Genomic DNA, 12,993 nt, shown 5'->3' on the forward strand with positions numbered 1-12,993 from the left:
GACAGAGAGAGACAAGCATGAACAGGGGAGGGGCATAGAGAGAGGGAGACACAGAATCTGAAACAGGCTCCAGGCTCTGAGCTGTCAGCACAGAGCCCGACCCGGGGCTCGAACTCACAGACGGTGAGATCATGACCTGAGCCGAAGTCAGACACTTAACCGACCGAGCCACCCAGGTGCCCCTAAATTTTTTTTTTAATACATTGAAGTATAATTTTTTTTCCTGTAAAGAGATACGGGGTTAGGTATCTAGGATTAGGAAAATTCTCCAACAGTGCAGAGGAGACTTGGAACTCGAAAGATGTTAACGTTTTCTCTTGGTTGGCTGTTTCAGGGTGGCAGATTATCATGCTAGATCTATGGAGTAGAGATCGGGCTAGTATTTAAGAAACTATGGCTGTATAATTGTGGAAAAAGAGATTTCAGAAGGACTTGACAATGAATACTGGGAAGCACAACTGAATGAGAGTGGATTCCTACATGACATGAGATAAACATAGCTGTTTGTTTCCAGTGTTTGATCAGTGTGTGGACAGCACGGCGGTGGCTGCTACCAGAATTGTGTGTGCTGTGCTGTGGGTCACCATCATAGAATCCAGTAGAACAAGTGCTGGGGAATAATAGAACCTTACAATGTTGTTTTCCCGGTTCTTGATGCTGTTCCTGCTACTGTAAGTAGAGAACAGGCTAAAATAATATATATCATAGTAGAGACATATCATGATCACGTGTGTAGGATTTGGGAAGTTTTATCTTTGTCTCATGGTTTGTTTTTTTGTTTTAATTTTTTAACGTTTATTTTTGAGGCAGAGAGAGACAGAGTGTGAGCAGGGAAGGGGCAGAGAGAGAGGGAGACACAGAATCTGATGCAGGTTCCAGGCTCCGAGCTGTCAGCACAGAGCCCGCTGTGAGGCTCGAACTCACAAACTGTGAGATCATGACCTGAGCTGAAGTTGGACACTTAACGGACTGAGCCACCCAGACGCCCCTGTCTCATGTTATTCTTGCAGGGGACTAAGTGCCATTGACAATTAATAAGTAGCTTGAACTTTTTTTTCTAGCTCCAAAAAGCCGACTTCAAAATCGCCTCCTCTTCCACTTGGCTCATAAGGTATTTATGTTCTTGTTTCACACTTTTTGTTTTTAAAATATTTTTTCTTTCTTATTAAAAACAATGGTGAAAGATAATTTAAAAATTTTTTTTAAGTTTTATTTATTTTGAGAGAGAGAGAGAGAGAGCATGCAAGCGTGTGCAAGTGGAGAGTGGCAGAGAGAGAGAGAGAGAGAGAGAGAGAGAGAATCCCAAGCAGGCTCTGCACTGTCAGCACGAAGCCGGATGCAGGGGTCAAAATTACAAACCTTGAGACCGTGACCTGAGCCAAAGTCCTCTGACTGAGCCATCCAGGTGCCCCTGATGAAAGATAATTAACTAGAAATGCTTGTTAATGAATTTGTAGAACAAATAGAATATAGGTGTTAATTTTATAAGATTTTCTTCCCCTTAATGTTCTTTACCCTACTAATTTATTAAGAGATGTTAGATCTTAGTTCTTCTTAAGTAGCAGTCATTCAAGATTAGTTTCTTTCTACTGTCTCCTATTGTCTCTTGGAAGCACATTCAAAGACACCTTGTCTTAATTTCTAGAAATACATACACACTTTTCAAAATTACCTTATAGCAATAATTTTGGTCATCATCATAAAATTTTTTTTCAAATAATTTTCCATATTAAAGAAGTTACACATTAATTCCATTAGATAAAATGTAAGTAAACAAAAATTGAAAAAGGAAATAACATCTACCATATTTAAAGCTAACTACATTTCAATCTTTTGGTATATTATATCTCCTTTTAAGATAATTATTTTTTGTATGCATATTTATATATGCATTTCTTTGTTTTGCAAGAGTGAGACTCATGTTGAATATATATTTTTATATTCTTCTTTTTTTTCTACTTATCTTTATACTATGAGCATATCCTTGAGGCACAAATAGTCTTTAAGACTGTGACTTTTTAAAATGTTTTTTATAAAAAACATTTCATTGTATCATGTATCATAATAATTTTTTTAACAATTCGTAGTTATTTGACTTTTAGATCATATTTATGTATTTATTTATTTAAAAATTTTTAATACATTCCATACCCCATGATCCTCACAAGTGAACTCCTTAATCCCCATCACCTATTTAACCTATTCCCCCATCCACCTCCCATCTGGTAACCATCATTAAGGATCTGTTTCTTTGTTTGCCCCTCTCTGTCTTTTCTATGCTCGTTTGTTTTGTTTCTGAAGTTCCACATATAAGTGAAATCATATGGTATTTGTCTTTCTTTGACTGACTTATTTTGCTCAGGATAATATTCTCTACCTCCATCCACATCATTGCAAATGGCAAGATTCCATTCTTTTTTATGGCTAAATAATATTCCATTGTAAATATATACCATATTTTCTTTATCCATTCATTAGTCAGTGGGCATTTGGGTTCTTTCCATAATTTGGCCGTTGTAGATAGTGCTGCTATACACATCAAGGTGCATGTATCCCTTTGAATTAGTATTTTTGTATTCTTTGGGTAAATACCTAGTAGTGCAATTGCTGGATTGTAGGATAGTTCTATTTTTAACTTTTTGAGGAATTTCCATACTGTATTCAAAGTGGCTGCACCAGTTTGCATTCCCAAGAACAATGTAAGAGGGTCCCCCTTTGTTAATATGCTCACCAGCACCTGTTGTTTCTTGTGTTGTTAATTGTATGAGAACAGCATACCCTGATACCAAAGCCAGATAAAGATTCCACTACAAAAGGCAACCACAGGCCAATATCCCTGATGAACATGGATATAAGATTTCTGAATAAAATACTAGCAAACAGGGGCACATGGGTGGCTTAGTCCATTAAGTGTCTGACTTCGGCTCGGGTCTTGATCTCGTGGCTCGTGAGTTCGAGTCCCACGTCGGGCTCTGTGCTGACAGCTCAGAGCCTAGAGCCTGCTTCAGATTCTGTGCCCTCCTTTCTCTGTCCATCCCCCATTCATGCTCTGTCTCTCTGTCTTTCAAAAATAAATAAACATTAAAAAATTAAAAAAAAAAATACTAGCAAACCTAATCCAACAGTACATTTAAAGAATCACTCAGCACAATCAAGTGGGATTTATTCCTGGGCTGCAAGTGTGGTTCGGTAGTTGCAAATCAACCAATGTGATACACCACATTAATGAAACAAAGGATAAGAGCCTTTTGATCATTTCAATAGATACAGTAGAAGCATTTGATAAAGTTCATCATCCGTTCATGATAAAAACCCTCAACAAAGTAGGGTTAGAAGGAACATATCACAACATAATAAAGGCCATGTATGAGAAATCCACAACTAATGTCATTCTCAACAAGGAAAAACAGAGCTTTTCTTCTAAGGTCAGGAATAAGACAGGGATGTCCACTCTTACCACTGTTATTTAACATAGTACTGGAAGTCCTAGCTTCAGCAATTAGACAACAAAAAGCAATAAAAGGCATTCATATTGGCAAAGAAGAAGTAAAACTTTCACTATTTGCAGATGACATGATATTCTATATAGAAAACTTGGTTAAAAAAAAAAAAACCTAAAAGATTCCACCCAAAAATTGCTAGAACTGATACATGAATTCAGTTAAGTCGCAGGAAACAAAAATTAATGTATAGAAATCTGTTGCATTTCTGTACACCAAAAATGAAGCAGCACAAAGAGAAATCAAGGAATCAGTCCCATTTAGATTGTTTTATTTATTTTTCCATTTAGATTGTTTTAATTTTAATTACAAAAATGTTATTCTGAACATCCTAGAAATGAGCTTATTGAGTTAATTGAATTTGAACAACTTTAAAGATTTTCATTGATATTGCTAAATTATTTTACACATCACCCATGGGCAATATATGAAAATAATTGGTGCATTTAAAAACATCACACTGTAATTATCTATCTCTCTGTTTAGTTCTTTCAGTTTTTGCTTTACATGTTTTCCAGACTGTATCATTAAGTGCATACAAATTTAGAATTCTTATATCCATCTAGTGGATTAAAACATCATTATGAAATGCCTCTCTTTATCTCTAGAAATTCCTCTTCACGTAAAGTCTACTTTGTCATATTTGTATATCTACACTGGCTCTTTTTTGTATAGTATTTGTCTATTATATCTCTTGACATACTTTTAAACTTTCTATCTTACTGTGTCTTTATGTTTTAAAAACATTTTTAATGTTTATTTATTTTTGATAGAGAGAGAGACAGAGTGCAAGTAGGGGAGGGGCAGAGAAAGGGGGAGACACAGAATTTGAAGCAGGTTCCAGGCTCTGAGCTGTCAGCACAGAGCCTGATGAGGGGCTCGAACCCACAAACCAAGAGATCATGACCTAAGCCAAAGTTGTATGCTTAACTGACTGAGCCTGACTCAGGCTCCCCATGTGTCTTTATATTTTAAAATGTCTCTCTTATAAACAGCAAATGAAAGCAATAAAAAGACATAGAAAAAAAGAAAAGGGAGAAAGAAATAGGAAGAAGAAGGAAGAAGGTGGTTATTAGCTGTGACTTAAAGGTTTTCCGTTGTCAAGTCTATGCCTCCAGAGGCTGTTTTCATTCTTTCTCTGAAGGAGACAGAAGAGAAGATAAGGAACTGAAGAGAAATAGGGAGAACAGAGAGACAAGGTGGCTGAAGGAGGAGTTAAAATCTCTGTACCATAGGTATTGATTAACTGTTCTCTAATATGAATCTTTTCATGTGTTTTTTCCTCTGACAATTTTAGTTTAATGATGAGAAGAAGTTGATGAACTTTCATCAGAATCTTCAGGATATCACAGAAGATCAACTCAGTTTGGCCTCAATCCACTATATGCGATCTCACTACCAAGAAGCTATTGATATTTATAAGCGAATACTGCTAGATAACAGGTCTGTGCCCTTTTATTCTACTCAGAATCTCATTTTGTTCTTTTTTTTCCTGGAAACAGTTTGGCTGAGGACCCAGTATGGTTTCGATCTATTATCACCATGGGTTCAAATGTGTTTGGCTAATAATCTGGCCACATTAAGAACTCCTTATTCTCCAGATCAGGATTTCTCCACCTTCATTTCGTTATCACCCTTCCAGAGAGCCTTTTTGGACTTCTTTTCCCCAGCCACCTTCTCATGAAATATTAAAACCACAGATATACCGTGTGTCCATTTACATCTCAAACGTATATCTATGCTTTATACTTAAATGAGTACGATTTTCCATTTTTTCAGAAGAATTCTTAACTCCTGTTGAAAATGCATGGTCTAAATGTATCATTTCAGCATTGTATTACATCGTAGGTAACGTTTTGACAAAATTAGAAATAAACCATTCCCGAGAATTAACATTCCAACTTTGATCACTGACCATGTGGTCTCTCTCTCACTTTCCCAAATGTCTCACCCACCTGCCGTCTCTCCTTTTGTTTTACCTGCACCCCAGCCATTTCCCCCTCCCTCATCGAGTCTGCTTCTTGTGTGTCAGTCCCCTGTACCGCATGTGCTCATTTAGTTTTTGCCCAGTACGTTAGTTTCATTTTTTTTTAACATGAACGAGTAGGAGTTGAATGTTTCCCTTTCTCCTTTCGTTGTCATCTTTCATTCTACTTAAAACGCCCAAATATTACAGTACAAAAGAAAAATATCACACTGATGGTATCTTGGTTTCTTTCTTCGAAAGGCAAATTCAGGTTTTCTCTGCCTGGCTGTCCATTTTTTACCATTAAAAAAGTCTTTGTCGTTTGACAACATTTCTCTGAAGTAGACTTCAACTGTTAACCCTTATTCCTTTCACCTAATAGGGAATACCTTGCCCTCAATGTGTATGTGGCCCTGTGTTACTACAAGCTGGATTACTATGATGTGTCTCAGGAAGTTCTGGCAGTTTACCTTCAGCAAATCCCTGAAAGCACCATCGCACTCAATCTTAAGGCCTGTAATCATTTTCGCCTTTACAACGGCAAAGCAGCTGAGGTAGTGATGGAAATTTGTTTTTAATTTACTTAATTCCAGTTTGACTAGCCCTATACTTTCTGGGTCAGTCATAAAACTCTGTTATAATCTGTTAACTCGTGATTAATATCCCTTTGTCTTTGCCAGGGTGATTCTATAAGAACCAATTATATAAGTATTTATATTGATTAGGTATTCTAAAAAAATGTTGACTTCTGAATTCTGAATGTCTACTATATTGCAGATGATCTTTACCTAGATGCTTTACATTAACTTAAATATGTCAACACCAAACACTTCTGCTTCTTCCTCTAAAATAGATTTGTGGCTGTGTGGTTCATTATCGCCAGCATGGAAATCACATCACAAACCTAGGATTTCCATCAGTCTTTTTCTTCCTCCCCCATCTAATTGTCTACCACTCCCTATCAGTTCTGCATCCTGGATATCTCTTTGATCTATCTCTTCTCCTCTGCCACTGCTCTAGTCTGGGCACTCGTCATCTCTCTTATCATCTTTCAATAATTTCCCTGCCTCTAGCCTTGTCCTCTCCAGTTTAGACACCGACATTGTTCCATACACCACACTCTGCTGCTCTCAGAGCTTTGCATATAACATTCTCATTTCTTGGAATGCCTTATTCTACTTGGTACAATTCAGCATCTCTTGTAGGGTCATCCCAAGAGGCAATACTGGTAAGCATTTTATAAATACTTAGAAATTGTGGGCACCTGGCTGGCTCAGTCGGTAAAGAATGTGACTCTTAATCTCCGGGTCATGAGTTCAAGCCCCACGTTGGGAATGAAGCTTACTTAAAAACAAAACAAAACAAAACAAAACAAAACAAAACATTAGGGGCTCCTGGGTGGCTCAGTCGGTTGAGCCTCCACCTCTTAATTTTGGCTTAGGTAATGATCTCACGGTTTCATGAGTTCGAGTGCTGCATGGCCTCTCCACTGACAGTGCAGACCCTGCTTGGGATTCTCCCTCTTTCTTTGCCCCTCTGCCACTCACACTCTCTTTGCCTCTCTCAAAATAGATAAATTAATTTAAAAAAATTTTTTTAATAAAAAAAAGAAATTTAGAAATTGAGTTACTTAAAGGCACTATGCAAAATGCTCGGTATATATTACTTATTTTCCCTTATCCTGTGGATAAAATCTGTTATAGCATCTTTTTTTTTTCAAAATTTTTAATGTTTATTTATTTTTGAGAGAGAGACAGACAGAGGGTAAGCTGGGAGGGGCAGAGAGAGAGAGAGGGAGACACTCTGAAGCAGGCTTCAGGCTCTGAGATGTCAGCACAGAGCCTGATGCAGGGCTCAAACCCATGAGGTGTGAGATCATGACCTGAGCTGAAGTCAGATGCTCAACTGACTGAGCCACCCAGGCACCCCTGTTATAGCTTTCTTTGTAAAGGAAACTGAGAGTACATAGGAGGCCATACATGGGACTCCCTTTTATTTAACACTCTACACACACACACACACACACACACACACACACACACTCATGCATGCACACATATAGAGAGGGAGAGGGTATATTCTATACTATATCTATTAACAGAGATTTATTTATTTATTTACATAATATATAAGGGTTTTTTTTAAGATTTTATTTTTTTTAAAGTAATCTCTACATACAACATGGGGCCCGAACTTAAAACCCTGAGATCAAGAGTCACACATTCCACAGCCAGTCACGTGCCCCTATACAGGTTATTTTTAGGTTAACTGTATGACGGAGGCCATGCTTGGAAATTACTTCCTCAACCACTATTTTAGTTGATGTCAGAAGCCACCAAATTTCAAATGTAAAATTTGTGCATGTGTCAAAATTACAAAATCCCACCCTTGCCCAAAAAACTGTTCCAGCTGGCATTGTGCCACTGGGGGAGGAGGGAAAGGAACTGAAACCAGCGAACTGACTGTATCCAAGCAAAATTCAGTGAAACTGCAACCACGAGGAACGTTATTGACACGCTTTAGCTGACAGCAGATTCGACTAATGGGTGAAACAGTGTTTCGTAATCGTGGGGGAGGGGAGGAGTACTATTTGTGGTTTATGTTGGTGAAGGGTGGTCTGTTGTGGCAACACAGATGCCCGCCACTTCATCTGCTTAGTTTGCCACTGAACAGTCCATTTATATGTCATGTAAAATACGTTCTTGGGTATGCTCATTTCAACCAAATAGTCCCTGCAGTCTGCCTAACTGGCTGGTTTCCAGCATTAGCAGTTTAATAGTCACCTGGTTTGCAGTTTGATCTCTTTCGGGTTTATAGCCTTTAGTAAGAACAAATAAACAAAATGTATTCTCGCTTTTCTACCTTGAGTTAATCTTGGGGACTTTTCCAATGTTTCCCAGTCTGTTAAATGTTTACATTTTGTCTGCCCATGCTCTTTCCGTAGTCTCGTATGGGTAGCGTGGTTAACCAATATTCTGTAGGTCTGGCATTACCCAAGCCAGGGCACCAAGCTGCATCTCAGGTCTCTAAAAGGCATTCTTTTTCATCTGAAATTGTGTCTGTGCAGCTTACATACTAATTTTATAATGTTTCCAGCAGTAGATGACTATGTCAAATGTACCCTGACAAGCTTTGGCAGGGGGAACTTTAGCTGTTTGTGTTTACTTATAATTTTATCAAACCATTTAAAAATAAGGCATTCCTCTAGTAATTTGGATAATGGGTTCAACCTTATATGGCTCAGGCTCTCTACAAACACCAGTAGCATTCTGCTCTTCTCTAGTAAGCATGACGTAATCTATAATGACTCACTTAATTTTGAAAGTATTTTGAATAACTTGCCCAAAATTTTACAACAAGTGATGAATTCAGCTCTCAAACCCTTGTTTATCTGACTCTAAAACCCATAGAGTTAACTGCAATTTTAGATGAAATTTCTTAGCTCTTTTATGTGATTGTATATATATAATATATAAAATATCATGTGTACTATTTGGTAGTTGCCTAATTGTCTTTAATCTAGACAAGTTTATTTAGGTTTGAAACTTTATTTTGACGTTCGCATCCCTGTACCTGGCACAAAGCACACATAAAGTTGGTGTCAACTCAGTATATTGGTTGAATGAGAAACTTAAAGTATGACTTAGAAATTAAGGGAGAATTGTGTTCAAAGAAGGGGGAGGTTCAAAAGAGGTCAGTAAAGATGAAGATTGAGAAAAAGCCATTGGGTACCATAACTAGGATTTCCTACAGTTCCCTACTCTGATGATTAGCATATCATTATCATTGGGGGTTGGATCTAGACAACAAGGAGTTGAGGAGTGGGTGAGTAATTGCTTGGACTGGAATTTGTCATAAAGGATATGACAGAAGGATGACAATTAGATGATGAAGCAATAGAAGTAGTGAATATAAGATGCTGGGGGAAGGAAGGAGAATGCTAGTTTCAGAGGATAAAGGCTTTAAAAAAATTTTTTTTAATGTTTATTTTTGAGAGAGAGAGAGAGAGACAGAGACAGAGAGAGAGAGAGACAGAACATGAGCAGGGGAGGGGCAGAGAGAGAGGGAGACACAGAATCTGAAGCAGGCTCCAGGCTCTCAGCTGTCAGCACAGAGCCCAACGAGGGGCTCAAACCCGCGAACCAGGAGATCATGACCCGAGCCAAAGGTGGCCGCTCAACCAACTGAGCCACCCAGGCACCCCTCAGAGGATAAAGACTTAAAAAAAATCCGCCCCCCAAACTGGGAAGGCTTCCAGGGTAGTGGTTAAGAACAGGAGCTTTGAAATCAGATAGACCCAAATTCTACTCCCGGGTGACAGCTGTGCGGCCTTCGGTGAACTACTTAACCTCCTGCAAAGTAAGGAAAGTAATAGACTGACTTATTATAGCCTGCTGTGAAGATTAAGCGATACGATGTACGTAAAGTCCCTAACTTGATGTACATGGCAAACTCTCAGTAAATATTAACATTTATCAAGGATTTTGTAGGCAGAAACATTGTCAAAACTATCTTTTTCTTTATGTTTGGTGCTTTCTCTATTTTGTTTAAGAGGACTTCCTGGCTCAAGATCATATTCTCTGGTATTATCTTCTAAAAACCTCATTGTTTTGCCTTTTTCAAATTTAAATGATCTATAATTATATATATATATTTTATTTTTTTAAAGATTTTTTTTAATGTTTATTTATTTATTTTGAGAGAGAGAGTGAGAACATGAGCAGGGGAGGGGCAGAGAGAGAGGCAGAGAGAGAATTCTAAGCAGGCCTCACGTGGTCAGTGCAGAGCCCAACATGGGGCTCGAACCCATGAACTGTGAGATCTTGACCTAACCTGAAGTCGGATGCTCAACTGACTGAGCCACCCAGGTGCCCCAAAGATTCTATGTTTTTTAAGTGGGGCTCGAACTCATGACCCCAAGACCAAGAGTTGCATGCCCACTGACTGAACCAGTCAGGCGCCCCTAATTATATTATAATACGTTATATTTAAAAGGTTTAATTTCTCAATTAAAAGACAAAGATTGGCAAATTAGATTTAAAAGACAAAACCCTAATATATGTTTCAAATATAAGGGCACAGAAAATTTGAATGTAAAAAGATACATTTCATGCAGAATATTTCCTCTTTTAATTTATTAAAAATTTAAAAAATTTTTTAATTTGAGAGAGCGGGGGAGGGGAGAGAGAGAATGAGAGTCTTAAGCAGACTCCACACTCAGCCCAGAGCCTGACATGGGGCCCGATCCCATGACCCTGGGATCGTGACCAGAGCCAAAGTCAAGAGTTGGATGCTCAGCCAACCAGCCATCTAGGCGCCCACATGTGAACTTTTATGATTATCTTCTTTTATTTAGTATAACGTTTATAAAGTTCATCATGCTGTAGCATGTATTACTATTTCATTTGTTTTTATGAGCAAATAATATTCTATTGTGTGGATATATTTCATTTTATTTTTCCATTCATCAGCTGATAGACATTTGGGTTGTTTCCGCTTCCTATTATGAATAATGCTGTTATGAGCATTTGTGTACGTGTTTTTGGACATGTTTTGGACCTGTTTCCACTTGTCTTGGGTACATGCCTAGAAGAGGAATTGCTGGGTTATATGGAACTCTCTATTTAATTAAGGGGACTGCCAGACTGTTTTACAAAGTAACTGTACAAGTTTACATTCACACCAGCCGTATGTAGGAGTTTCAGTTTCTCTATATCCTTGCCAACAGTTATTATCTGCCTTTTTTATGCTAGCCATCCTGTTGGATGTGAAGTGGAATCTCATTGTGGTTTTGATTGGCATTTCTCTGATGACTAATGGTGTTAGACATCTTTGCTTGTGCAGTGAGTGCTGCTTTATTTTTTTTTTTAATTTTTTAAATGTTTATTTATTTTTGAGAGAGACAGAGACAGAATGCAAGTGGGTTAGGGGCAGAGAGAGAGGGAGACACAGAATCCGAAGCAGGCTCCAGGCTCCGAGCCGTCAGCACAGAGCCCGATGCGGGGCTCAAACTCACAGAGCTGTGAGATCATGACCGGAGCCCAAGTCAGATGCTCAACGAACTGAGTCACCCAGGCACCCCAGTGAGTACTGTTTTAAATCTTGTGCCCTAGGCATCTCACTTGCCTTCCCCTGAGTTCTGGCTGGTCCTGCCTGAATCAGAACTATCCTCATCTTACTAAAAGATTTTCTTTTTTCACTTTCATTTGCTCAAGTGTGCACTGAAGTTTTCCAGAGACGACGTGATTTCAAAATAGATCCAATGCAGATACAGACATGCCAAGCTAGCTGTCCTCTTTTAAGCCTGACATGAAAGAGATTTGCAAAAATTTATGGAACAGTACTACTCTTCTCACTAAATTTTTGCAGTGGTAAATGCAAGGATTTTTTTTAAGTTTATTTATTTATTTTGAGAGAGACAGAGACAGCGTGAGTGGGGGAAGGGGCAGAGAGAGAGTATTCCAAGAAGGCTCTGTGCTGCCAGCACAGAGCCCCACATCGGGGTTGAACTCACAAAATTGCAAGATCATGACCTGAGCCGAAACCTAGAATTCGACACTAAGCTGGCTGAACCACCCAGGCACCCCTACATGCGATTTTTAAAAATGTTTATTTATTTTTGAGAGAGAAAGAGCATGAATGAGGAGAGAAAGGGAGAGACACAGAATCCAACGGAGGCTTCCGGCTCTGAGCTGTCAGCATAGAGCCCTACGTGGGACTCAAAACTCACGAACCGTAAGATCATGACCTTAGCCAAAGTCGGACGCTCAACTGACTGAGCCATCCAGGCGCCCCTAAATGCAGTTTTCTTAATGAAATATATTTATGTTAATATATAGTGGTTTTATTATTATTTTTGATTAATTGAATAATTTAAAATTTCTGTTTTAATTTCTAATACAATGTATATTGTAGTGTGCGCTATTGATGTGGGCTATAACCCATGTAAACAAAAGCTCTTTAGGATCCTTAATAATTTTTAAGACTATAAAAAAGATCTTGAGATCAAAAAGCTTGAAAATTGCTGATCTAACCTAATATTACCAAACACTTTAGAATTGCTGCTATGGACAAAAGAAGGGATTAATAAAAGTGTTGCTGAGGTAGATGCACAATCCCATATGAGATCAAGTAGAGCAAGTTTGTAGTGGTTAGTGAGAACAATCGAGAATTTAAATAGTGGGGAGCCTGGGTGGCTCGGTTGGTTGAGCGTCTGTTGATTTCGGCTCTGATCATGATCCCAGGGTCAGGGGATCGAGCCCCACATCAGGCTCTGCGCTTAGCATGGAGCCTGCTTAAGATATTCTCTCTCTCTCTCTCTCTCTCTCTCTCTCTCTCTCTCTCTCTCTCTCTGTCTCTCCCCCTCTCCATCCCTCCCTCCTTCCCTCTCCCTCCTCAGCCCTCTGCCCCTCTCCCCTGCTTGCTCTCTCTCTGTCTCTAAAATAAAATTTTTAAAAATTTAATTATTTTATCCTGAAAAGGTTAGCTACCTACTGATGGAAGTAGAAAAAGGAGGAGAGGAAGATT

The 12,993-nt window shown here is 38.6% G+C and overlaps 1 protein-coding gene across 5 annotated transcripts in view; it reads left to right on the plus strand.

Annotated features, from left to right (window-relative positions):
• TTC26 (tetratricopeptide repeat domain 26) overlaps positions 1 to 12,993 on the plus strand; it is a 48,344-nt gene that overhangs the window by 9,628 nt on the left and 25,723 nt on the right. For 4 of the 5 annotated variants that reach the window (XR_006213110.1, XR_006213105.1, XM_007082632.2 and 1 more), the window contains exons 5-7: positions 1,062 to 1,111; positions 4,798 to 4,943; positions 5,849 to 6,020. Coding sequence is in view for 3 of the 5 variants with exons in the window: in XM_007082632.2 (XP_007082694.1) it covers positions 1,062 to 1,111; positions 4,798 to 4,943; positions 5,849 to 6,020 (368 nt within the window). In the remaining 2 variants the exon portion in view is untranslated. Of the gene's footprint in view, positions 1 to 514; positions 672 to 1,061; positions 1,112 to 4,797; positions 4,944 to 5,848; positions 6,021 to 12,993 lie in introns of all 5 variants that reach the window. The other variant, XM_042973345.1, reaches the window with a different exon arrangement.

This window comes from Panthera tigris, chromosome A2, assembly GCF_018350195.1.
Source record: "Panthera tigris isolate Pti1 chromosome A2, P.tigris_Pti1_mat1.1, whole genome shotgun sequence".
NCBI classification, from domain to species: Eukaryota; Metazoa; Chordata; class Mammalia; order Carnivora; family Felidae; genus Panthera; species Panthera tigris.